At 34.1% G+C, this 27,448-nt stretch overlaps 1 protein-coding gene across 20 annotated transcripts in view; it reads right to left on the reverse strand.

Annotated features, from left to right (window-relative positions):
- Positions 1–800: 800 nt before the first annotated feature.
- The window catches only part of mbnl1 (muscleblind-like splicing regulator 1), a 167,547-nt gene continuing 140,899 nt past the window's right edge, over positions 801–27,448 (reverse strand). For 7 of the 20 annotated variants that reach the window (XM_051923978.1, XM_051923960.1, XM_028794518.2 and 4 more), the window contains 7 exons: positions 14,706–14,966; positions 13,970–14,023; positions 12,948–13,101; positions 9,164–9,199; positions 7,607–7,701; positions 5,879–5,953; positions 801–4,303 (listed from right to left, as the gene is read on the reverse strand). In XM_051923978.1, coding sequence (XP_051779938.1) covers positions 5,897–5,953; positions 7,607–7,701; positions 9,164–9,199; positions 12,948–13,101; positions 13,970–14,023; positions 14,706–14,966 — 657 coding nt within the window. In that variant the 3' untranslated portion in view covers positions 801–4,303; positions 5,879–5,896. The remainder of the gene's footprint in view (positions 4,304–5,878; positions 5,954–7,606; positions 7,702–9,163; positions 9,200–12,947; positions 13,102–13,969; positions 14,024–14,705; positions 14,967–27,448) is intronic. The other 13 variants (XM_051923969.1, XM_051923975.1, XM_051923964.1 and 10 more) reach the window with 7 other exon arrangements.

Consider the following 27,448-nt stretch of genomic DNA (forward strand, 5'->3'; position numbering starts at 1 on the left):
GTCCTGATGATAACCTCTCTCATCTCATCCTTAATTAAACATATTTAAATACTAATTGGATATCACAGGAACCTTGTAATTGTGTTAATACAACTGAAACCTGTTTATCTCTTCAATCAAGCAAGTAAATTGTCTTTACTTGTGTTGGATGGTACTGGTGTTCATAAAGTTCAACTCTGGACTCAAAAATAGTCAAAACAAAGCAGCTTTCTCAAGGAACATGTCAGTCTACTGTTGTTCTGAAAAATTAACTTTATTAGATGTAACAGATTGCCAAGAAACTACAGAATTTTTACAAAGGCATTCACTACTGTCTTCAAAGAAGAGGGCATACTGGATTTAATGAGGAAAGAAAAGAAGATGAAGGCCGAGACGCACAAGAGGACATTGTCATGATATTTTTGACATGACGCATTCACCTTCATGGAGGTGTACTAAGGGGCTTAGTCCTGTCATGTGCTTTCCTGGTGATGCCCTTACCCTGCCAGTTTTTTGCCTAAATAGTACTAAACATCCAGCAATGTAATTTACAAAATTATTCTTGATAAGTTCTTTTGAAAATTAAGTGAACAATTTTATGAACCAATAACTTAATTTTGGGTACTGATGTGATAATAAATTAATTTATTTGTGCCTTGTCAAATAATATGAACACCAGTCCAAAATGAGTGCAGATTTCTAGTTGCCATATTATATTTACCTGAACAATGTGTAGGGTTAGAATTGACTAACACTGAAGTCCAGTTTTAATGTGAGTGCATAGTACATCTGATATTTTGTTAGAAACAAGACACACCATGTTTAGAGCAATTCAACTTTATTTTATCTTTTATTCATAACAGCAAGAATCAAATGTAGCAGTAATAATAAAATTAGCATAAAACAAATTGCAGCAAAGGACAGAGTACATTATTTGCAGCAACTACAAGCAAAAAGTAATTCTATGATTACACAACAGCAAAAACCAAGCACTTGTCCTTCCAGCAGATGAAGGATTTGGATTGCAAGACATTAAAGCAATATTGAATATTAAGACTATCAGATAAACTAGTAGACTGATATCACTAATTTTTCTTAAAGAAATTAACTTTGGCTGTTACATGTGTTATTTTAAATGCCAGAACAGGCAGTTAAAATGTATTGATCTGATATAGAATTATATTTGAGGATTTCATCTGCTAAAAGTACAGAGTTTACAATAGCAAACAAATTCATGGGACAATTACAGCAATGGCGTGTTTTCATTTTCTTATTTGTATTAATCTGTGAAAGTGAATATTTGTTTTAGACTCTTGAACAATAAACCACTGAAATTATCTGTCAATACTTTATAATTATAGTGTGTATATATCTTGCTATTTTTTCCCCAAGACTGTTTTTTCTTTTTCTAAACATGCAATAGTTCTGAATAATGTACTGAAGAAATTGATTTACTGTATGATTTTTAACCTAATGGCTGAAGTACTGTACCTGCTCTTGGCTGTGATCTTAAGGCAGGGTGGTATTGGAGTAGTATTTCGTCAGTCACGTAATTTATAAACATGGCGTCTCTTTCTGGCTGGCAAACTACAAGCTGTTCACAAAATAGCAAAGCAACAATTTGCCTTATTTGAAGGGTGGGTGGGGTGGAGTGTGGAGTGCTAACTCTGTGCCACTTTTGCAAGCAATTTTGTTCAGCCTGTCATTTTTTAATAACCTAACAAAATTCCTTGTAATTATAGACATTTTTTTATTCAAAATAAGATCTTCTTATTATACATGTTTCTTTCTTTTTTGACTATATACAGAAGTGCAAAAAGTCAACCTTCCCATAGGTTTCTTCACTTTTAACGACAGCATAATCAACCTCCAAGAGTTCATTAGCTCCGTGAATTCACCTTCTGACGTAAACTTTATTTTAATTATTCACAAAATCCCTTGATCTATTGATTATGCAGCTTTTTATCTAGTTTTAACAAGGCCTGACATCCAGGGATTTAAAATATTTAAACAATATTTAACTATTTGAAATGGATACAGTAGAAAATAACTTTTACTCTAACATCTAGGAACTAGATTTTTGTTTATATAATGAATAGTTACAAACAAAATGAATCATCAAAATATTACTCAATTGTCTGCCAGGATTGTTGCCATAGCAACAACTTAACTTCGTACTTAGCAACGATTTGCTCATTGTAAGATATCCAATATAAAAGATCTTCTTTGTTCAAAGAATGCAACAAGACAAGAAAAATGACTGATATTCTTACAAGTCACTAGTAAGTAAAATAAAAATAAAAACATCTGAGTTTACAAATAACAATACGAATACATAATGGACACTACATGTGAAATTAAAACTTTTGAGTATGTTATGAGAAAAAAAAATACCTACTTTAAAATAACACTCTATAAAAAAGTTTTAGTAAAATCTAATGAAAACAAAACATCTACAAACTAAATAGTAAAATTTTTTTTGTTTTAAAATATAAAACTAAAACAACCTAATAAAAATGTAAGAAAAATCTATGAATGTAACAAGAAAAAAATCTTTCTATGAGATCTAAAATAATGTGTTCATTATCGTTATTATTTTATCATGATTGAAATTACATTTTACTGGGTTCTGAACCCCACAATGTAATCTAAGGCTTTATTAAATGTATAGTACAATCAGTAAAATTAAAACATCATTCTTGTACTACTGAACATATCACTCCGGCAAAAACTTAGAATTAGCTAGGCTAGGAAGTATGGAAAATTCTAGAACTGAATTCTCACCTCTTCCATTTCCACGTTATAATAATACCAAGAATAAGGCCCCTCTTCAGTAACATGTACATCAACTGAAGAGAGCTGAACTAATCTTCACAATCAGCCAAAAAAATTAACAAAAAAGGAATACCTTTGGATGAACCAATCATATTAAAAAAAGAAAATTATAAAAAAAAAGATAAAAACAAGATAGCATTGCTAAATATTTATTCTGTTTCTCGAGGCTGCCTAAGGCTACTTGCAATTAACCTTTAAAAAAATAAAATAATAAAATTAAAATCACATAGAAAATTCACCCGAATACATCTCCTACCCTGTAACTACTTTAAACATCTCAATTTACTGAATGATTTGGTTTCCCATGCATCATTTGACAGTGCTTCATTCAAAGTTTAGAGTCACACTGCCTTTGAGACAGTGACTAGGGTGTGACATTCAGCTGATAGCAAAACCCTCCTCCGCTAAGCATTTATAGTCTACTGACAGACTCCTGACTGAGGCTTAAAGAAAAAATAAGTAACCTGCGCCAAAAAGTCTCTTGCCAACATTTTTCCCTCAGAAATGGTTCCCACAGAATAGTCAGAATATAGCTCTTTACTGTTACTCTCTGATAGGCATGACAGAGGTCCTAAAACAGAACACGTCACTAATGTTACAAGATACCCCATATGTAGAGACTGTAACGATGACTGGCTGTTCTAAGGGTGCCATTTCTAAGGCAGTAACACCAAATAAAACAATAGTGATGCCTTCTACAAAATATTAACACAAAAAAGTATAGTGATGATAATCAGGTAAACACATTAACACTGCAGTATTAATACTCTAGTTGGATGTACAGTCTATATGGCACTTAATGTGGATCCTACAACATGGTTCTTAAAGCTATGGTTTGCTTTAAGACATACACAGTTGTGGTTTTGCTCAGCACATTCATCTCTGTCAAATACCTCCTTAACGTCCTCTTACAATCTAGTACATTAAAAATATAACCCTTATATATAGAACACTGTGCATGCACAATTGACTCTCACCTACAATGGCATTTTGTTTTAGATTTTTTTTTTAAAACACAAGGTGCACCTTTGTTATTTGTAAACCATGAAAGAAATATATAATTAATAATAATAATTATAATAATAATTTTAATAATAAAAATATTTCTTGGTCTACAGACGTACCAACATGTTAGACTTGCAAAGTTACACCACAGCCTGCCTTTTCAGGTGAGCCAGATACATTTGGTAATGTTTACATTTTGAATGCATATACAATAAGGTATGCATAACATGAATCAGAAAAGGCAGACAATGGTGTACTTGGGCAGCAACATGCTTCACCTCAGCTTTCACTTTTGTATTATTCAGAGCACACAGGTGTCAGTGTGTGACATCTTGAAGTTTGTGTCTTCTGCCCATCCTTCGGTGTTGCTAGCATGCATGTTGCCACCGCACTTTTGCTGAGGTTGTCTGTTCAATTATTATTTACATGCCCCAATAACATTTATCCTGAAATGTTACTAGTGCACATTTTTCTTTAGTATGATCTGAAAAAAAGCAAATAAAAAGTCAGACACTAATGAACAGTATTACTCTTCTGTTTTCAAAAAGGAATTCAGTGAACCATACAATAATCAGTGAAACAGTTTTACAGTTTCTGGTAAGGGTAGTAGTTCCCCAACCCTTACTTGCACTCTTTCACTCAGATTATAACAGCTGTCAAAATTATATGGCCTTTATATTGAGCATAAAGCTACCACTCTTCCACACTAGTCACCTACAGTAATACATTCGTTATGTTATGTTATTTTATGTCTGAGCTGTACAACACTTGCATGACATCTTTGTAGCTGAATAAAGAATATTAAACTGAATATTTTGTAAACATTACTATAAATGTTTGCCAAAATATTTTAAAAATATTACAAATGTCAAGGAATACAGTGAAAAATTAAAAAAGGTGCAAAATAACCAATAACATACATAAGGTGAAAAAGACACAATATCAGTATGTTGCTATGGAAAAAGTTAAAGCTAACAATTTTAAAATGTATCCTAAGAAAAGGTAAACGACAGCAAAGTCAGTAATGTTGGTAGAGAGGCATTACCTGAAAGCTTAAATGATTTCACATATTATTTATTAGCAAGTACACACATTACACTTGTTCATACCTTGGCACCTTTGACACAAGCATGAAGCCATCAAATACACAAAATGAATCATTTTACTGAACTATTAACAAATAGTGAAGAAAAACGTGTCTTAGTTCCATATGGTTTTTTGAAAAAAGTGCAAATGGTAGTTTAAAGTGTATTTTAGCAATCTAAATGAAAAAGAGTAAGTGTTAAGCCTAGTAAAAAAGAAGATAGATAGATAGATAGATAGATAGATAGATAGATAGATAGATAGATAGATAGATAGATAGATAGATAGATAGATAGAAAGGTTTAAAGTACTATTTAGAATTGAATTCGATACATGATAGGAAACAAGGAACTTTAGTAATAGATATACATGTTGTCATTTGCTCCCTCTTGTGGTGGCACAGTAGTGCTACTGGTTAATTTTATCCATAAAATAAAGGTGGTAAGAATTTAAAAGTATAGACTTTCCAGTCTGTTAGCTGAATTTTAGAATCCATTACAAGCACATTAGAAGCTTCCATTTAAAAAGCATAAAATGTTCTTGGATATGCAAAAGAAAAACTAGTGACATATCCTTAGTTGTAGGATCAGGCATTCTCTCTTCTAGTTTGCAATTATGGCATGTTTAAACCATAATGTATTTAATGAAGGCAATAATTTTTCGATAAACTAAAATTCATCATTCTCTCTCACATCAATATTAATAAACTCTGTTAGTTGTATGTAGTGGTTAATAGGTAGTTAAAAAGCATAGTAAAGGTTAAATGTTCCATTTAAAGTTCTTACTCAAATATGTTGCTTAAACTTGATGTGTGCCTGCAGGTAGTTTGCAGAATCCCTTCTACCTATTATTCAAACACAGTGGTTTGAAAGAGAGACGTTTGCTCATTTTACCATTAGCATATAAAACTAAAAGGGACCGAGTTACATAGTACCAGAGGGAGAAAGGTTGTTTTAATGAAAGTTTAAAAACTTACTGTTTTGTGAGGGAACTCTTACATCTGAGTTACATACTTGTGGCTAGTCAGATGATCGGCAGATATTATGGGTATCTATAAAAATAAAAAAGAAATATTTCACAGATTTTTGAAAAACTATTAAACCCATTGTCAATTAGTGGCACACCTTAAAGCAGCTTAATGTACATTTTCAGATATTCACCAGTATCAAATACTAAACAGGGAAATGTTATCTATAGTAAGAGATTTAATTTACTAGACATGTAATTTTGGTGTTGAATTGCCAAACAACTTGTTAGAAGCTTACTGAACAGTAAAAAAGGGAAGCTAAAATAATTTCTCATGCAGTGTTATCTACTAACCTTCTTGTTGACCTCAATAAAATTGTCTCCTTCAATGTTTCATACTTGAGTTTAAGCAATGAATTAGAGAAATGTCTAATGAACCACTTGGATGACTGATATTTTTCATTTATTATTATTATCTATTTATATTTTCTCATAATTTGGTCTCACTAGGCTTACAAAAAATTGTAAATAATCCAAGCACACATATTCACATATTAAACATTTGTATTTACCAGTAATCAAATGTACTATTTGCAGAAGAATCAGGGTAATACAGTAAACATATAATTTGTCATAATGATTAAGTTCACTATGAAAAAGAAGTTAAATTTAAACCCAATGCGGACAATTTTTCACATGTGTTACTTTCAATTTTATCCATTTGATTAGCAAAAATTCATGCCTTTACCAAAGAATGCTAAAATTTTCTAAAATGCTAAAGATTTTCCCAAATAATAATAATATAGTCATAATTATGACTACAACTTCAGTGTGAATATTTGTCTAAAAACTATGTAGTTTTTCATAAGATAATGAGGTGTTTAGTTGCATTATCAGTATTTTGCCTATAAACTCTAAATGAAAAAGATGCAAAATGGAAATGTATGTCCTGCAGGAAAATACTAAGATCCACTTTTCCCCTATAAGTTTTTTTTTTTTTTTCGGAGCTTTTTCCTGATAAAGCCCACCGAGGCATTCTTTGTGTGATTTTGGGGTATACAAGAAATAAATTGTTGTATTGTTATTGTTGTTTTCCACATTAGGTGTTTATTCTCTCTAACAAATAAAGTTCAATTTATTCTACCGTAAATATTGTATACCTAAAAAATAAATTAATTTTTTCTTCATTAAAAAATGTTCTGAGAAAAGACTGTTTCAACATATACATACCATAGAGATGCTTATACTTATACTGCTTCATACATATCAGAATTGTTCAGAATAATGTCTTGTTAGTATCTCTTTGAACCGTTGCAAAAAATAAATATATTTTCTATCTATCTAAGACAAAAGGAATACATTTATGTTTTCTATAATCTAAATAAGAATTAAAAAAACTTTACTTAGTACATTCAGCACATAAAATCTCTAAATGAGAAAAAAACACTAAATATGCTGCAACAGCAATCCCTGCTTTGCTTTAATTTACAATACACTTGAAAGGCAGACACGTTTGTTAATTTTAAGCAAATGCAGTCATACACAATAAAATTTCTTTTGTTACTGATAATTTGTATTTGCAATTTAGTGTCATCAAAATTTTAAATGTCTTATACTTTGTTTTGAAAAATAAATACTTAAGAGTGGGTCAACAAGAAGGTATGCCAACTTGACTAAATTTATATCCAAGATATGATTTGGAGTTTATACTGAGAAACAAAGCAGTAAATTAGCAAACCTGGTTGGCTGTGGCTGTTGCAGCGAAGGGAACACTTGTGGCAGATGTTGTGGCTGCTGACACAGTGGCGGGCGTAGCACCGTGCATCATGGGAACTTTCAAAGGGAAAATCAGATAAGCAAACATACAGGAGAGTGTAGCATTAAGGGGAATAATGGCAACATGTAGTCAAGTATTGGGTCAAGGTAGAGTTATTCAAGCACAAAGCAATGTGTGATATGTGAGCATTTCATTAGCAAGTAACATGCAATAACAGTGCCAAGCAGGAAAACAATCCAGGGAAAGAAACAATGGGAAGAGAAAAAAGAGGGAAGACTAGTTACTATCATTATCAAAGTTATTCAAAAGTATAATCTAAAAAACTTTAAAGTATAGTATAAAACCATAACCATTATTTAAAAAAAAATCATGCATATATTGTTTGAACTTATTTACATGGAGAATATTATAACTAGGAGTAAACAAAATTTGTCATATATAATATATATATATATATATATATATATATATATATATATATATATATATATATATATATATATATATATATATATATATATATAGTGGCTCACCTAAAATAATCAATAACTCTATGGTGTAAATTTAAGCTGAACTATTATGTTAAAAAGAAAAAATAAAAAGCAATGAAGAAAGAGACACCTTGAATGTGTTCAAGGGTGATCACTCTTTGTGAAAGACTGGCACCCAGCTCAGGACTGCAGATACTGCAGGAAAAGATCTGGTTTTCTGGATCCCTAAATGAACTAATTGTGTCACAAAATGGATGGATGAATGGATACATTCTGAATGTGTTGCCAGCACTAATTGTATGTGTGGGATTCATGGTGTAAAATAGAACCTGTACTCTAAAGTGTCAAGTCAACCATAATGAAGAATGGGCTCTCTGACAGGTGAGCAACGTGTTAGACTAGAATCTGTTCAGGGCTAGCAAATCTACAGGGTGTCACTTACAGTAAATGGGTGCATGAGGGAAATCTTGTATACAAGGATACTTGCAATGCTTTGATGTGAATCATTCCATTTGTCAGTATTGCAGGATGATTTTAAAGTAAAAGAAAATCACCTTTTCCCAAAAGTAAGTTTTAATGGTTTAATACCAAACTTTCAGTTCATTGCTTTCTTTTTTCTCTCTCAATACAGATACTAGGCTCACAGTAGTAGTATTACATTTTAAGTGTGCCACCCTGTAGGTACACATACACCAAATATATAAAGTGTTATCTGTAATTAACAAATGTGAAACATTAAGATACATTATTTAAATTGGATAATCTAAAAAAATCCCTTACGCTGAGATGCACAAGCCTATCAAAATCCACTAACAGAATGTCTTAAAAGGCATAAACATTATTTCATGTGCTTTTTTAATTTCATTTAAAAATTGTTCTTGTTTTATTGCAAAAATACCATATTTAATGAATAAGTATTAGCGCATGGAAATCTGAGAAATATGTTTGCCAACTTAGTAGTGGATTTTGAAAGTGAGCGTGCAAGTGAAGGGACTTAAGGTAATTAAGAAAGAAAGCTGGCACCTACCAACACTTGTAGCAGGTGTCATGCACAATATTGAGCCTGCCCATCATGCATTGCAACAGGAAGGTGGATTTGAAAGGGAAAAGAATTAAAACAACCCATCACAAGTGTAATTAGCGATAAATAAATAAATAATACAAACAAATGAAAAAAAAAACATTTAAACAAAGAAGATTTTTTCATTATGGGAACAACTGCAAATTTACAGAAAGCACTATTAAGTCATCCATTAGCCCAATTAGAGAGTAGACAGTATTTTTGGGATGAAACATTGTTAATTTTTTGTGTGCTGGTAAAATTGTAGCAATCTTTCTGTGACTTATATTCTTTTACTTTAAAGCTGGGTGCACCGTTTTATTTACCGGGCAAGTATGTGCAATGCTGTAAAGAAATCTACTCATCCCACCAATATATTAGTTTGAAATGTTAGTTATACAGTACAAACACACAGAGACGTTTACACAAAACTTTGACAAATGAAATTCATGAAAATTTTGAAACTATTATCACAAAATATTGTTCCAAAAATTCAACAATTTTAAATACAGTTTATACAGTAGTTTTCAATTTCAATAATTTATATATCTTTACTACCATATATATACATATAACTACTATATTATTATACTTATTACATTTTTGTAGTCTTTAAACCACATTTCTTTTGGGAGAAACACTTCCTCCTTTTAAAATTGTGAATTTTTAGTGTCAAATAACTGCATTAAACCATAAAAATAACAATTTTAATTAAAATGTCTCTGAGATGTTTATAAGTAAAAGTAACATAGAATACAACAGAATATTGGTGTCCAAAACTATTTATAATTCAAAGCAGAGCCTTTGCTTCCAGCACCACCCAGGAAATATTGAGGACAGCACTGAGGCAGCTTTAAATAATTCAAAAATTATTTCAGCAAACAGGGCTAAAACATTTAAAATTAATTTCAAGATAATTACATTCATTAAGCCTTTGCTCTTTAGAATCTCTACCAGCACACACAAACTGGACAGAAATGTGAAGCAAATTAAATTCAAGGCAGCAGTGATATACAGTTCAAGCTGGGGGAAAAGGGTGCAAAATTTTATAGCAAACATTGGAAATGAATGCTGCAGGACCCACAGGGTGATAGAAAAAATGAATTTTAACAAAAAATATTATTTCATACATTCATCCATCTGTTTATTTTTTAACCTGATTTTCCCGTTAAAGGGTCACAGAAGATGGAAATTATTCCAGCAGCATCTGGGGTAAGATATGAATCGGCCATGGAAGAAATACTAGTCTACTGCAGGACATGATGTATTTATGCTGAAAACCAAATTTAAAGTGTCCTCAAGTAGTCGGTCTACATTTTATAGCTGTTGCTGTGTTATATACCATTACTTCCACAAAATGAGTGCTTCTGTGGATAACCACTATACATTTTTTCCTCGCTACTTTGAAAATGAAATTCCAATTTCAACAAGGTCAGTATATGGTTTGAGCAAAATCATCTCTTAATAAGAAACTGTTGCTTTAATTTTTTCTCACTTTTACCTGTTAACATATCTGAGAAATATTTTATAAAAACCTATTAAATGAGTAACTAAAATAAGTTAAACGAAATTGGAAAAAGTTTGCAAAATTTAAACAGATACAGTATGTAAAGATTAGTCAGCAGTTACAACATTTTTTTTTGTTGAATTCTTCTAAGCTATTATTAATCTTACTTTGTACTAGTAAATGCTATTTTATTAATTCACTAGGGGGCTTTGCCCGCCAACCCCCCTGCCTGCGCTATGCCCCAGCAGCTTCGCGTCTCTGCCGCTCACATATGTGAATTTCACTTTCACCAAACAACAAAACTTTTAATTCTCATGGATATGCCTCTTCATTGGGAAGAAACACTACTTTTCCCTGATGGCAACACAAATTAGACGATCTACAGGTCTCCGACTTAAAGTTTAAATCCCAACAATATATTCGATCTCTTTTCGCTGTTCCATTATTTCACTGAGTAATAATTTCCATTTGTTTGCGCTAATGTGATCTATACTATCATTTTTCTGAGACAATCGGATTTTCGTACTTCCATTATCTCTAACCTGCTCTGCATAAGTATTGTGCCAACGTTTTTGAATTGTTTATGACGTTCTACTTTGTCGTTTACTCTTTGTCTTTTATTTCTGGCCCCGGGCGTAGTTAAATCTCTTGACACAAAGTCTCGTCTTGCGGGACGTGAAAGTGTCTCTCGGAGAAAGTTACGTCTCGTCCCGAGATTTTTTTATTATAATAGAGAGAAATCTATACACATTCCGATTATTATACAGTTGACCCTTGATATACGACTGGCCTGACATGCGAACAACTTGGTTTACAACCAAAATTTTTGTTTTGAATTATGACCAACATCTTGCGTTACAACCCGAATGCAGTCACGTGTATCTGCTTGTGCGATTGTAAACAAACAGCCGAGAGCGTTCGTAAGCATCAGTCGGAGCCCAGATACATGTGTTTGTGGACGTAATTTCGGTCAGTGCAGTGATTTATATAATTTATTTCGATAATTGCTAAGGAAGGAAGAGAAGGTAATGAAGGTAAAGTAAGCGATCACAATCGAAACGAAGAAGGAAATTGTGCGGAAATATGAGAGTGGTGTTCGTGTGACCGATCTCGCTAATATGTACAGCATGTCGAAATCCACCATCTCGACAATTTTACAAAGAAAAGATTTGTATAAGGAGGCTCCTTCCAAACAATAACCACCTTCCATTTCATTCTCCTCCTCCTCCCTTCCTGCAACCCAAAGATGTCAAATTAAATGGTGAGTACAGTATGAAATTGTTGTTTCTGGTAGGCTAGGCACTTTTTATAACTTTTTGGTTAGTACATTAGAATAATTATTGGTGTTTTGGTAAATTATGCACATTATACAACCCTTTTTTATTATGAAAAGGTTAAGTAATTGTTGCTGTGGGAGGTTCGGAACGCATTATGGGTATTTCCATTATTTCTTATGGGAAAAATAGTCTTGACTTACAACCAACTTGAGTTACAACCAGCCCTCACGAACAAATTGAGTTCGTAAGTCAAGGGTCCACTGTAGTTTCCTTATGTGTCACAAATAAAAAAGAAATGTTTCATATATAATGTAAAGGACCACAGCTGACTGTGGCAATGCTTTCTGAACAGCGAGAAACGTAGTTGCACATAATCTGAAACTAGTTAAAGCTACACTCAGTGTTAAGAACTACCAGTAATTTTATTATGATCAGAATGGAATTCCAAGAACTGATGATCATTAATAATTCTTAATTTAATTTGAATTACACCTGCATTTTGGAAGAGGAGCTATAGAAGTAACCTATAGTGCCTGAACACAGTCCTTAAATAAACCATCATTCTTTTAACAAGGTCAGTAATACTCTTATAGTAAACATGTGTTTCCATGTCTTGCTCTATGGTCATACAGCACTCATATTGAAATACATATTTGCTCACTTAAAATATGCAGAAACTCGAGACAAAGGGAACAAACATCAACATTTTCAAGAAATCAGAAAACAAATCTCTTGGATATCATTAGTACAGTTAATGGCTTATCTGGAGTAATGTATGTTCATTCTCTTCACTAAAGGATTTTAGGGGTGTTCATTAATTATATCATTAATATCATCTTAAACAATTCAGATTGCATCCAGACAAGATAAGTCAAAATGGTATTGTAGCATGTAGTCCAAGTGCTACAGTGTAAGAATTACTGTTATTTTTATGTTACACACAGGCACATATAGCAAAAGCACCTACCTGATGGTATAAAGGCTGTTTGTTGCTGAAACTGCATGTTGGCAAGGGCCTGTTGGTATTGGAAAACACCAGTATTAAAGACTGTGGTGGCACCATTGGCTTTCTCAAGTGCAGGTCTCTTTGGCAATGGGGGGAGAACAGCTGGAGGGATTCCCTAAAATAAAAACATGTAAAAGAAAAAAGGGAACAAAGTGAATATAAGAAAAAAAGGAAAACTAATAATCAGCACAGCATAAGATCAGTTTGACATCTCTTGTCGGTAGCAACCAGCAAGCAAGCAGCAAGCTTAACTACTTTATAAAGCAAAACCAAAGTGCTCATAAATAAAAAGCACAAAAAAACAAACAAACAAAAATTAAATAAAATTAAATTAAGAAAAGCCTAAAGCAAGCACTGCTCTATAACAGAAAAAACAGTCTGCATCTTCTGTTTAAATTGGTTTACAATTTCAAGAAATATGAAGCTTTAGGCCACAATCACACAAGTAATCGAAACGAAAAACTGCACTGCTAGCTCCATGAGGATCAACAACAAAAGCCATGTTAATATTCTTATCTTAGAGTGATTTATACATGTATAACAGGATTAAAACATTGACCCCAAGACTTCCCCACCAAAATTAGACATGCAGAACTTGGAAAAAATACATGCAGCTATTTAAACAGTAAAAGTTCAGTCTAAATCTGTTACCTAGTGCCATGCCAACCAAAGATAAGAACTGTTATATTATAAACAATTTTAAAGCCCTACTGAGTAGAAAGTTAATAGATGATGAACTGAATGTGTTTCTTCTTAAAATATTCTTTAAATTGATTTAATCATTTGGCTGCATCCAATACAGACATTTCAGATTTTTTGTTTTTGATTTTTCTGTACATGAAACAACACTCAATTTATCAACTTAAATGAAATCTCTGTAACACAAATATTACTAGAAATAGTTTGAAAGTAAAAAAGTTTAGTCATAATTTGTATCTACAAAAAAGCTACATGCCAAGCTAAAAGGTGAAAGGTCATAGTACCAGGTCAAAGGTTGCCTCGAGGGGTCGCTTCAGTGATTTGACAGCCGACTGAGTCTTAATTAGCAGGCAGCGAGCACATGATGGCAATGGGCCAATGGGGTTCAAGCGCATTAACATAAACAGCAAGCAGAGGTGCATCATGGGGGCAGCAGTGCATTTTTGGGTAGGTGAGAAAAAACAAATAAAAAACAAATCATCGGAATGCAATATACAACGAATAACAAGACTAAGCATGCACAATAAAGGCACTACAGAGTTGTTATCGGTCAGGCTAACGACCTTTAAATTGTTAATTTAAAAAGTTATCTAAAGAAAGAGTAGGTGAGATTTGGCCATCTATGTATATACATTGACAGATAGTATTTAGTTAGAGAACTAAACATAGAAGTGCTATTCATTCTACTAAAAATGCTATGCTACACAGAAGACACCACAACAAATAATTTTGTACACTATTTTTGAATTAGACACAGCATAAGCAAGATTCTACAATTAAGCAGTGCTGAGCAAGGTAGGAGGACTAGACCCTTTTCAAGCAGGCAAATACTGCCTGAAGATTTCAATTTGCACCAAAGTGTAAAAAAACCTCTCTCTTCACATAGTTTTGACACATTTTCTTAAGCAGACAAATATGTATTATTGTTCAGTTGGTTTGTTTGCTGGATGGTGTCTAATTATCAAAGAAAGGGAAAAGAAAATTTTTCATTTGAAGTGCAAAAATGTTCTGTCAACCTACCATTGCAGCCGCCGTTGCAGCCGCAGCCTGGGCTGCAGCAGCCTGGTTGACTTGGTGTTGTGCTGCTTTGATCTTGGCCTGAAGATGGGCAGGTGGGTGGAAATATTTACATTTTTCCCTGGAGCATCTCCCTTTTATGTAATCCATGCAAACAGTGACTGTGTTGTCATTGGTATCAATCATTGCACTGTCAGCAGGATGAGCAAAGCGGCAGTCATTTTCTCCTCTTGTGCAGTTCCCACGCTGATACTCTCTGCATACCTGAAAAATTAACCACCAATGTCCCATTAAGGCAGAAAGTGGAGAAACACACACAAGGAAATGTGACTAAATGAATGACTCTTGATGGTGATTAGTGTGTCAAAAACTTGAAACAAATGCTAAGATAACAATATCTGTTTTACATGTTTAGGAAAATGCTGATGAAATTTTCCAGTTGTAGGTCTTTGAAGTAAATTGGATTTTACAAACTACACTACAACACAGAGAAACATTTTTGGAGGAATTTCCTATTGAATTGTATATTAGTAAGAAACACTTATGCTGTCAAGATGGTATAAAAATACATGTTTAATGATGAAAGCTAAACAGATAATTCATTAATGTTTCATTAACTCAATATAATAAATACATGAAATATTAAATAATTTATATACTCACAAGCACATCCACGCTCACAATACCCGCCCCACCCCACAAACACACACACACAAATAAATGAACTTTTAAGAAAGGTACATGAACAATACATGCAATAGACTCGCAGGTTTTAATCCAGTTCATTTCTTGATGCTGTATTATCTGTTCAGTTAGTTAGTCCCAGAATTGGAACGCTATACTGGACCAATTATATAATGAATAATGGAAGACATGGGGAAGTTTACGAATAATTCGAGGATATCTGAACAATATCAAAATTAACTGAAGTCAACTATGTTATGATTAGTGTATCTTCCTAAATATTTTTTTATTGTATTAAATATAACATTTATCAGGAAAATATAACTGTTCAATTCTGTCTTTAAATAGTAATGAAAGAGTTGTAATACATTTTTACCTCATTCTGTTGCAGCACAACATATCATATTCCCTTAATCTAATGGTGGCATCAGCCTGTTTATAGAACCATGGTTCACTGTTAATAGTACAAGAGCATTTTTAAAAAGCAAAGACAATCCAAAACTTTCTAGGTTTTTGAGTGCTTTTATTTGTAAAAACCTTAAGTTATTTTCAAAACCGTCAGAGAGGCAATATTAATAATGAAATACGTTTCTAGCTTATTTTGTTGTCTTGCTTATTTAGAGCTAATTTCGTCTCTAATCTATTTGAATATTGTGTCTTGTTTTTAACTGCTTAGATCACTTTTCTGACACTCACCTTTTCAAATAAATTTCTCTGGGTTTGTAAGGTTTTTTTTTTTTTAAATAAATTTCTCTGGGTTTGTAAGGTTTTTTTTTTCTTATTCCCAAGTGCCTCTGCAACTGCAGCTGCAATCATTATGTGTCTTAAAGCCTCTCCTTATCTACATAACCAATGAAAATTAATTTAACTTAATTTGCCCCCCCCCAATCTCCTGTACATTGTATACAAACCAGCTGAGGTTAATTTAAACTAGCCCCACTAAAACTGTACTAATAAGACTTTCTCCAGTGCTCTATGTTGACTTTATTAACAGACAAATAAGAACAAAGTGTAGCAACATGGTTCTCAATATAGAAGCTTGGCAAAGAATACTTTATAGACCACCTAACACCAAACCATCAACCATTATGGAAAACTAAACATGACCAGACAATAGTTATACTCAGAACATGCTAAAGTGAAAAGGATTAGTGGCAACAGAAAATCCAGCAACCTGTCTGATGCAATCCAAACAGAAAAACAGATCCTAAGGATTACCTGCTATTAAAAACTGGGATATTCATATTATGCTTAAATCAGCTTAATTTCATTTTCCTTTGGGCAACTTCAGTTTTCTTTAGTAGGTATTAGCAGACTATGCAAGGTTTGGTTTGCTATCAGTTTTGCGAAATCATGGGGAAAGGAGGAACTAAATTAGTTGTAAATGGATTATAATGATGCAATGGTCTTTAAGCCTCCCTGAAGGAAATGTCTGTCAGCTAGGCTGGACCAATTATTTGTGGCCAAAATTGTGAAATAAGCTGTGAGACAGCAGTACTAACCACAGCACCACCGTGCCTAAAACAACAAAAGACACAGTAGGAACGGTAAGCACACAAAATATAATAAATGGCCACAAACTAGCAATAATGGAAACAATATTTACATTTATCATGGCATTCACAAAGTTCCAGTTTTCAAGGAACTGACTGGCCAATGCCTAGCAGCATTTTTTGAAGTTGCGTTCCACACAACTGCCAGCTTTTTTATTTTTGATCTATATGTACAACTGCTTTGCAAATTGTTCTTACATCAAGCAGATAGAAATGCCTTGTAAATTAGTAATACATTTATTATTATTATTATTATTTCACATGTGTTTTCATATCTGGGAGGGAGAGTGCTTCTTTAAGATTTTGTTTTGTGTGAACTTACAATAATCAGGGTTCTATACTCAGCAGCAGTGGTTGAACTGAGAGCCGGTACTGTTCCAGCACTTCCCTGTTTGAGCTGTGGACAACTGGCAATAAATGTATGTGTAACAGTGCATACTGGCACACCAACAATGCCTTTGATGCAAGGGATGAGCATTATATACTTGGGGAGCAGTCGCTGTCAATACCCAATCTGCCTACATAGTGAGGATCCTAACATGCTTAATGTAGTAGTGAAGACATAGCGTACGATGAATCTATGCAGAGCAAAAAAGTTCTCATTTTGGTCAACTAATGTAATGTAATCTGGATACAAATCTAGCTGGAGTACCTATCGGGTAGTGACATCGTGCATGCTTGTATGTGCCATAAATTATTCAAGCATGCACAAAGCAGACCAAGTAGCACCCTAAAGCATGAGATGGACTATCTTTACAGTATGCATCCGTGTGCGATCGGGTACTGACATCCCCATCCAACATGTCTGCTACAGCTTTGTGATATCATGCTGGCCTTACAAAGCATCATGGGGTTCTGGAAGAAAAGTCTTGCCTAAAATCATGGCAGATTTTCAGGAAATAATTTGGAACAAGGAAATAAGTTTGCCAGCTAACCCAGCAAATTCACTGTGAAAACCGCTTTGGCGAATTTCAGCGATCAACCCTACTCTTACCATAAGAAACAAGTCAAGTTTTAAGTTAAATTCTTAGAATCAACTGAAATCAACAGAAAGTATATTTTGCATTATCTATATATTACTACCAACCTTTCTGGAATCTCCATGTAGTATTCATTCCTTCAAATATATTGAAAAAACATTCCTAAATGATTTGGGAAAGTGCTGAAAAATTCTAAAATGTAGTTTTTTAGTTAATCAGTCAGGGTGCATGAAAACATACACATTTACTGTTTTCATTAAAAATTTGAAAAATGAAGGAAGCAGATAGTGAAACTTTGAAACAGTCCTAAAAAAAGATCTCACAAAGGTATGAAACTAATACAGTGGACGTTTGGGAGCAGAAGAAGTGAGCTCAAAACCAAACCAAAGAAAATTGTTGCATTTAAAAAATATACCTTCAGTAACAAAAAGATTCTGACCTTATGGAGAGAATCAAGGAGGAACACTGATGGAACACTAGCTGCTTTTTTACCATTTGAAAAATAATATACGATATCATTAAATGTAACTCTATAGGGTAACATTGAAAGGAACATTCTCAATCAATGAGACAAAACCTCATGTTGGCCATAAAATGCAGAAAGTATATTTTTAGAGCTGCATATCTCCAGTGACATCTTATGGTTTCAATGTTACAGTGGCATTGAATATCCAGCTGTATACCTTGCTAAAAAAGTCAATACAGTGCTTATTATGTCAAAATAATAGTAAGTAAATAAATGTGAAGTAAGGCCCTTGGTTATAATAGGTTATGCAATCAGAAAGTAAAAAAATAAATTAATGTGAAATATTGAGATTTTGTGGTGACATAATGACAACCTAAAACACTAGCTCAAGCATTTAATTTATTCAGCACAACCTTATAGGCAACAAAAAAAAATAAAGAAAAAAAGAAAATTAAAAGGTGCACGATTATGAAATGGGTGTTACAGCTGCTGAACGCTAGTCAGAAAATGATAGGCCTGACTTGAAAGCAATATTTAGCTGGAAGTGTTCACTGAGGATAACTATGCAATAACACAGATTGAATTATTAAACCAACAAGGGCAAATAATTCTGTTAACATAAGCTACCTTTTCTGTTTGTCATTTTTGTGCTGAAATTTAAAATCAATTAGGGTTTTCAGCAGCACGCTAGATAATCTGTCTATGTTCTAAATATTGCATTTTGCTTTTAATGGATACTGGGGTAGGTTAAATAAACATTCAACCTTAGGCACAGAACACAAAGCCACGCTTAAGCCATTATTGTAGGATGCCCACAGGAATGTTTATAAAAAAATCCTAGTTGATAAGTTTATTACATTTGAATATTTGAGCGGTGGTGTACATCTAACATGACTATTGAAACAAAATGTGAGGTTCAGATATCAGACTCCAGATATGAATGTACATGTCTGGTAAAGTTTTTTTCATTGACTAAAATTAAGTTTTCAATATTTTTAAAATCAAATCCTTTTTATCATAAATATAGTAAGAAAGGTATACACTATACCATAACTTCTTAAAATGTGTATGTTCCTACAATGTGGTCTGATGTTGCATGCTCTGGTTTAAGAAGACATGTCAAACAGTCATACATTCTTATGTTTTCTGAAAGGTTAACTTTATGTCCACTTTTGATGATATGACACATTTCATTTAAGCCCCTGTATGAGTTATACATTTACTTGCACCTTAACTGGTCTTGATCCTTTGATCCCTTTAATTGCTAGTCAAAAAACTATAGTTTGAGAATTGCAGAATTTGAAGCCACTTAAAAACATTCTTTGGTGTATGAAGGAAGCACCCACTTGCAAAAAATATGGAAAAATTACTTTAAGATGATTTTCTACCTGCACAATGACAGCTGTCAATAAATAGTGTTGTTATTTGATTAAAATTTGTAATATATGAGATTTACATGGCAACAAGTGTTTTTCTACTAGGAAACAAAATAAAACAGTAGTGTAATATGTTGCTGGAATCTTTTCAATGGGTTCTCTTTGATCCCTTGATATGTGATATATGTATAATTACAATGAAATTTGAGTCTTCATTTTTTTTATACTGAAATGGTAAATGATATAAAAACAACAACAAACAGAAAATCACACAGGACACTGCATGTATTTTAGCGGAGACAAAATTAACACTATTGTTAAAAAATTAATATATAAATGTATTTTTTCATTGTTATGTACAGTATATTTTTTCTCTTTGTTTTCCACTTTGTGTGCATTTGTCGTAACTGCATCCAGGAAGATTACAGTATAACCTTCAATCTCACCAATAAATTCAAAATATAAAATTATATTGGTTCACTTCCTATACTTGTTTAAGATGTACTTCTCATTCTGTGACATGAAAAACACTTCCCCAACTATGAGATATATTGCATTTACACAGATCTCAACACTTATTGCTTGCATGTAAACCTGTATATGCTTTTGATTTTATATACCATAGGTCTACTGTAGGGAAATGGAGTACAAAAATGTGGCTAATGAACAGTTTATTTACATTGATCAGATGCAACACTGAAACCACAGACAGGTGATGTGAATAACATTGATTATCTCATTACAATGGTCAGTCCTTTCCTGTTGGAAGCAGGAAAAATCAGCAAGCATAAGGATCTGAGTGACTTTGACAAGGGCCAAATTGTGATGGCTGGACGATTAGGTCAGGGCATCTCCAAAACGGCAGGCCTTGTGGGGTTGTTTCCGATATGCAGTGATTAGGACCTACAAAAATTGTTTAAAAGAAGGACAACCAGTGAATCAGTGACAGGGTCATGGGAGCCCAAGGCTTATTGATATGTGTGGGGGGCAAAAGCCAACTTGTCTGGTCCTATCCCATAGGAGAACTACGGTACCACACATTAGTGAAAAAATGTAATATTGTTCATGAGAGAAAGTTGTTGGAACACACAGTACCTCACAGCTTGCTTCATATGGGGCTGCACAGTAGCACAAAGGTCAGAGTGACTATGCTAACCCCTGTCCACTGTCAAAGGCATCTACAATGGGCATGTGAGTGTCAGAGCTGGAACATGGAGCAAAGGAAGAAGGTGGCCTGTTCTGATGTTCTGTTCTCTTTTAGATAAGGTGGGTGGCCAAATTCGTGTGCATTGTTTACCTGGGGAAGATATGGCAGCAGGATGCAGTCTGGGAAGAAGATAAGCCGGCAATGGTAGTGTAATGCTCTATGCAGTCTTCTCCTGGGAAACCTTGGGTCTTTCAACATGATAATAAGCCCTGCCACACTGCAAGAATTGATCAGGAACGGATTGCGGAACATGTCAAAGAGTTCAAAGTGTTGACCTGTCCTCCAAATTCCCCAAGATCTCTATCCAATTGAGCATCTATGGGATGTTCTGGAAAATAAGTTTGATCTATGGAGGCCCCACCTTGCAAATTACAAGACTTAAAGGGTCTGCTGCCAACATCCTGGTGCTGGATAAGGGGTCTTGTGGAGTCCATGCCTCAACAGACCAGAGCTGTTTTGGTGGCACAAGGCAATACTAGGCAGGTAGTTTTAATGTAGTGGCTGATCAGTGTATATGACCAGTATAGGGCATAAATACTAAATGTGATATTGATGAGGCAGTCTGCTGTTTGTTGCTCATGCTTTAATTTAGTGTGGAATTCATGAAGACAGAAGTAAATTGAAATTATTAAAACTGCTTATTCATTTATGAAATGAACGATGGCTTCCAAGCAAAAATGAGGAGAGATTACTGGTGTCTTAAAACAAGTAGTAGGAGAGAAAATTTAAAAAAAAGAAGGATGGCATCATTTCAATTTCCAGTTATAGACAACTGACAGAAAATAAATAAAAGAAGAAAAAAGACAGACATACATGGGGCAGTTGCATTCAAACATTAAGCCCTTACTTTAATATTTATCACTACAGATGTCTTCTGTGGTTTGCTGAAATTTAAATGCATTTTTAGTGGATGCTGATTATGTTAAAGTGCTTGTATAGTACATACACAGGACACAGCAAATTCTTTTAAATACCTATCCATCCATCCATTTTCCAACCCCCTGAATCCGAACACAGGGTCACGGGGGCTTTTAAATACCACTTTTTGATTTATATCAAAAATGGTTTACATGTAGGTTTTTGACATTTTTGCATAAAATATTATCAAATTATGTTATCTTGAACTGTGTAGCCTGTATACTACTCTAATTTTAATAAATGATTAGTGGTTTACTTTATCAAAAATTGTAGAAATGAACAGATTTTTGCCACTCAAGTTTAATTTGTATAAGTGATCATATCCATTGTAGATATGCAGCTAGCTAAATTAGTGCATCCTTAATATGAGTTTCAAAAAATGACTGCTACTTTATGAACCAATATTTATTATATATTTTAATTAGCCTGATTCTGTAAGTGGCTTTTGTTTTGTTAATAGAGTATTTGCTAACAAATAACAAAAATTTTAATTTGAACATGGATGTTAGTACAAAGTACAAACATTTAGGAAAGACCAAAGGTTCTCAATACCTAACAAGACACTTGAAAAATTGTTCATTAAATTTTCTGAACCTGTTTTTTCACCATAGAGAATAATTCTGATTCTGATTCTGCCTTTGAATCCCAAACCTGGTTATGGTCTTTGTGGAGTTTGCACATATTTCTGTGTGGAATATTCCAGTTTTCTTTCCACATCCCCAGATTATGTCTGTCTGTTAGGTCAACCCTGGTGACATGGAATTGGATTAAGTGGGTTTTAGAATGCCATGTTACAGTAATAGTGAGTAACAAAATAGTGGCATTACTCAGTTCTTGATAATATATCCTGTGTGAGTAGTAAAACTGTGTTAACGGCAATATGTACATCGTAATTCCTGGTAATTTATTTAACATTCAGAACATTTTATGTCAGCTGTAATAAAAAATAATGACCCAATTAAATCGGATTTAAAATATTACTATTGAATATAAACTGTGTGGTAATGCCCCACAACCAAAAATACAGTACTCAAAAATGAAGAAACAGGGTGTAATAATTATACTTTGCCTGAAGAAGGGGGCTGTGCTGCCTCAAAAGCAAGTAATTTCAGTCAATAAAATGTGTCATTTTGCTTCACTTTTATTGCATCCATAAATGGCTATCATGGTACATCACAAAAATTTCAAGTGAGATGCAGTCCTGGTCTGGGCCATCCTGGTAGTGTGTGTGACCTTGGCAATTGTGAGAAGACAATGCTACAGAAAAAGACCACCCCATTATTTTGCTTCTTTTTTTCAGTGTTGGATACAGGAATCATTCATAAAGTCTGTGTGTATTTTATCACAACTACTTGTGTAAAAAGATTAATCTTTAGTTTAAAGTTTGTTAGAAAATTTTTTTTCCAAATTTAAAAATACACAACTGTTAACTAGCAGGGTGCACTTTGTTAATTAAATTGAATAAATTAACAAACTAAAATATTTACAGCATACAAGTTAAATAAATACACTGTGGGTAACCTCTGTACTTTATGCTTAGATCATATTATCAATGTCCAAATGCAGCTTAATTTGTTAATTATTTGACTTTGAAAAATAAATTGTTACGTTAAAGACCCAGTTGAAAATTACTTTTAATACGTTGCTTTCAGCAGCAGATATGCAGAAGTATACAGCATATTACTGTCATAAATTGAAATACACTGTATATATAATGGAAAGTAGATTCACTCACTCACTCACTGATCAACAAAAATACCATTTCCTGTTTAATTAAAAAAGCTGAAATTTGGCAAGACGGTGTATCTAGGGCACTAGGTTTCACCTAAGAAATTACATTTCAATATATCAAAATTAGGGGGAACCCCCACCACAACAGAAAACCTAAATATCCCAAAAATCTCAAAAACAGTTTGAATGATTTGATTGAAATTTGGTGGCTTTAGAGAAAGACAATTAGCGAACACGTGTTTTTTATTTGTTATTGCAAGTTTTATTTATTGATATTTCTTATTATTATGAAAACATACAAGCTCTGAGCTGTGCTGATAGGGTGCTTCGTGCAAACCAAGGACGTAACAAAATCATTTGACAGGCCACGCAAATCGCACTACTAACCAACAGAGTGAAAGGGCGGCTAAACATGAACCGCTGTCTGGTACAGGAGAAAAAAAATGTGATCACCTTGTGAAATTGAAAGAGAAAATTTGGTGAAGCTCAAGGAAGATACAAAGCTCAATGATTAGCAAGCACTGTATTTTGCTGTTGATTAATGGCACTCAGTACTCTTAGATGTGTACCAGCCCTCATCTTGGTTATTTGTTCCGTTCAATCGACCTTCAGCACACGGGGTTGAAAATTACAATGGAGACTGACACCGAAATATCGCCCTTTATTTGCACTGATTAAATTGCATAATACCCTAGCGTTGGTCTTACATCATCCCGAGTGAATGTCTGATGAAAAAACCACAGAAAATATGTTGTGATGCTTAAAGCTACTGCTCCATTCTCCTATCTCTTCAAGTTAATACATCAGTGTAACACATAGGGTACTGGCACTTACATATATCTACTTTTAAGTACTGCTTTGAATCTGTGAACTTTAAAGAGGGACTACATATAACTGAAGAAAAACACAAAAAGAAATAATATACTTGAGTGAACGAAGTAAACAAAAGAAAATCATAAAATAATGATAATAATATATACTCAAATTTCACATTATACTTATTGATTACCTGTTTCAATTCAAATGAAAACATTTTCCTATAAAATTTTATATTTTACAAATGACCACCAATAAAAGTCAAGCCACTAGGAACAGCAGGAACTGATCCAATGTAGGAATGTTTTACTCATGGACAATTATCTGTTACATTTTACAGATAAATCGTTAATTTTGTTTAAATAATGAACACTGTTAATAATTACACACATGGGGGTGACATGGTGGCAGAGCAGTAGCATTGCTGTCTCGCAGGGAGTCACGTTGCTGGTATTCCCTGCCTGGAGTTTACATGTTTTCCTGCTGGGTTTCCACATTGTGCTCCCGTTTCCTTCCAAAGATATGCAGATTTGGTGACACTAAAATGACGATAGTGTGTGTGTGTGCTTGTATTCACCTTGCAATGAGCTGATGCCCTGTCCAGGGATTGTTTCAGCCTCGTGCCCAATGCTTGCTGGAATAGACACATCCCTGGATTGATGGATTTAACCATTAAACATCCTTTTCAGAGATATTGTGGTAAGGTGTCATCGGAATTTAATGGGTGCTCCAGGCAATTCATAACACAGAGAAGCTGAACCAGTTCTCACCGTGATAATATCTCGCACTGCCACCTGGTGGATTCCTCCAGATTTACGTAAAGTACGCACGCAAGTATAAACAGCATGCGTCACGTCGCGTGAAGTATAAACCCGGCCTAAGACCACTTGGAAGCAAGTACTTGGATGATAACTCATTTTTTGAAAGCTTTCATAACAGCTTGTAGGACTGAGACAGATGTACATCTATCAGGGCATCTTTTAAAATCACAGGAAATTGAATTTTAGAACTTTAATTCCTGCATTTGATTTTCTGTACTTCTTCTGCACTTGCTCTGTTAATACTCATTTTGATTAACCTTCATATTATAGTTTATATGGATTATTATGACATTGCTTATTATGTAAAGCTTCTTATAATGCTTTTGGCTATGAAAAATATGTCAAAACAAGTCAGTAAATTACTCAATGATGTCAGTGCTGGGGGGATCAGCTCTGAATGATCATAATAAAGCCTGCCACCTTTTTCTAAAATAACTGCTCCTGCCAAGTATTTACATGTTTTTCTATATCACTTATATATCCTCTTTAATAAAATCCCTTTGTGCGTCCAGGTGTCCGTGTGTGTGTGTGTCTTCTGGTGAAGTGCGAATGCGCGGGGCACGGTGCGATGCGCGATATTACTGTCAAAGAAAGTTAGAGGCGTTTTACGGAAATACAAACCAGTAATACTGCGAGAGGAAATTAAAGGCATACAATACAGTGACGCATATTACAGCCACATACAAGCCAGTATTACTGTCAGAGGAGATTAAAGGAATATTACCGACGCGCACGCCTGTATTACCGCCAGAGAAAATTAAAGGTATATTATGGACGTACAAGCCAGCGGACGTACAAGACAGTATTACTGTCACAGAAAATTAAAGACACACAATACACGGCGTCAGCCCACGAAGAACGGTCAGCTCAGCAAGTAAACATCAACAAAAGAAAGCCTGAAAGAAAGAAAAATACGATCAACAAAAAGAATGAGCTCAAAGTCCCTTGCCATTTAATATAGACTATTCCTACTAATGTTTATGCACTACTGTTCTAGCGCCCGTTATTGTAACGGGCTAAATGACTAGTATATATATATATATTGTGACGGATTGCCGGAGCCCATGCATGGCCAGGACGCCCCTTCACCACATATACCGGGGGACAAGGGTGAGAAACCCAGTATCTCCCCCTGGACACTAGATGACAGCCTCCCTGGGTTGCAGCGGTGCCTCGAACTCCCCCAGGGCGTCATGGGGATTGGAGTTCTGTGCAGCCCTGTTGGGTTCTGCAGGCACCCCCAGAGGATGCTGCAGCAGGAGCTGCTGGCCCCTTTTGGGCATTGGTCTCGCCACACCCGGAAGTGCAGCTGGATGTTGGCAATCAAGCACCTGGAGCACTTCCGGGTACCCACTAAAGGAAGCCAGCGACCACCATTCAGAGCCAGAGTCGGGTGGAAGGAGGACAAAAATTGCTGAGGAGTGTTGGTGGAAGAGAGAAGAAAAGTGAGGTTTAGTTTGTGAGTTCTGTGTTTGGGACTGTGTTGCAGCTAGAGGGATTACAGGGAAGACGTGCCATCCAGCTGAAGAAAAATTAGTATTTGTTTTATTTTACCCATACCTCCCGTGTGAATCTGTGTCGGGTTAGGCGCAATATAGCGCCTTTCTTACTATATATATATATATATATATATATATATATATATATATATATATATATATATATATATAAACCATCTACTTATCCAGACAACAGTGGTTTTAATTGATTCCATTCTTTCCTTTCTGTAAGGATAACACACTGGCTACAACTGCTACAATATGATGTAGTTGTTGAAGTGTTGCCTTGTGGCACTAGTTTTGACCTCATAGTGAGCACCACTCTAGATGCTTAATATAGTAAACTCTGACATAATTAAAAGCAATATATACTTAAAAGGGCATATTATACTTACTAATCAATTAAAAAATATAAGGAAGTTAAAACAATAAGTATTTAGACACAGAGAAGAGTCTATAAATAGCCTGCTATCAAGGAGACAAAGTTGCTCAAGTTTGGATCTGGGGAGGTGTTTTGTTCCAACACAGTTTGTTAATTAGAATGGAGTTATGGGTGGCAATTTTGTACTTCACTTTAGTTAACTTACTTATTAATATTCAATAACCTAAATTGCTTCTGTAAGCCTTAAACAGTTGAATTCACTGTTTCAATAGCTTCATATTTTCTTAAGTACCTGCCATTTAACAATGAGATA

The sequence above is a fragment of the Erpetoichthys calabaricus genome, chromosome 2, assembly GCF_900747795.2.
Source record: "Erpetoichthys calabaricus chromosome 2, fErpCal1.3, whole genome shotgun sequence".
NCBI classification, from domain to species: domain Eukaryota; kingdom Metazoa; phylum Chordata; class Cladistia; order Polypteriformes; family Polypteridae; genus Erpetoichthys; species Erpetoichthys calabaricus.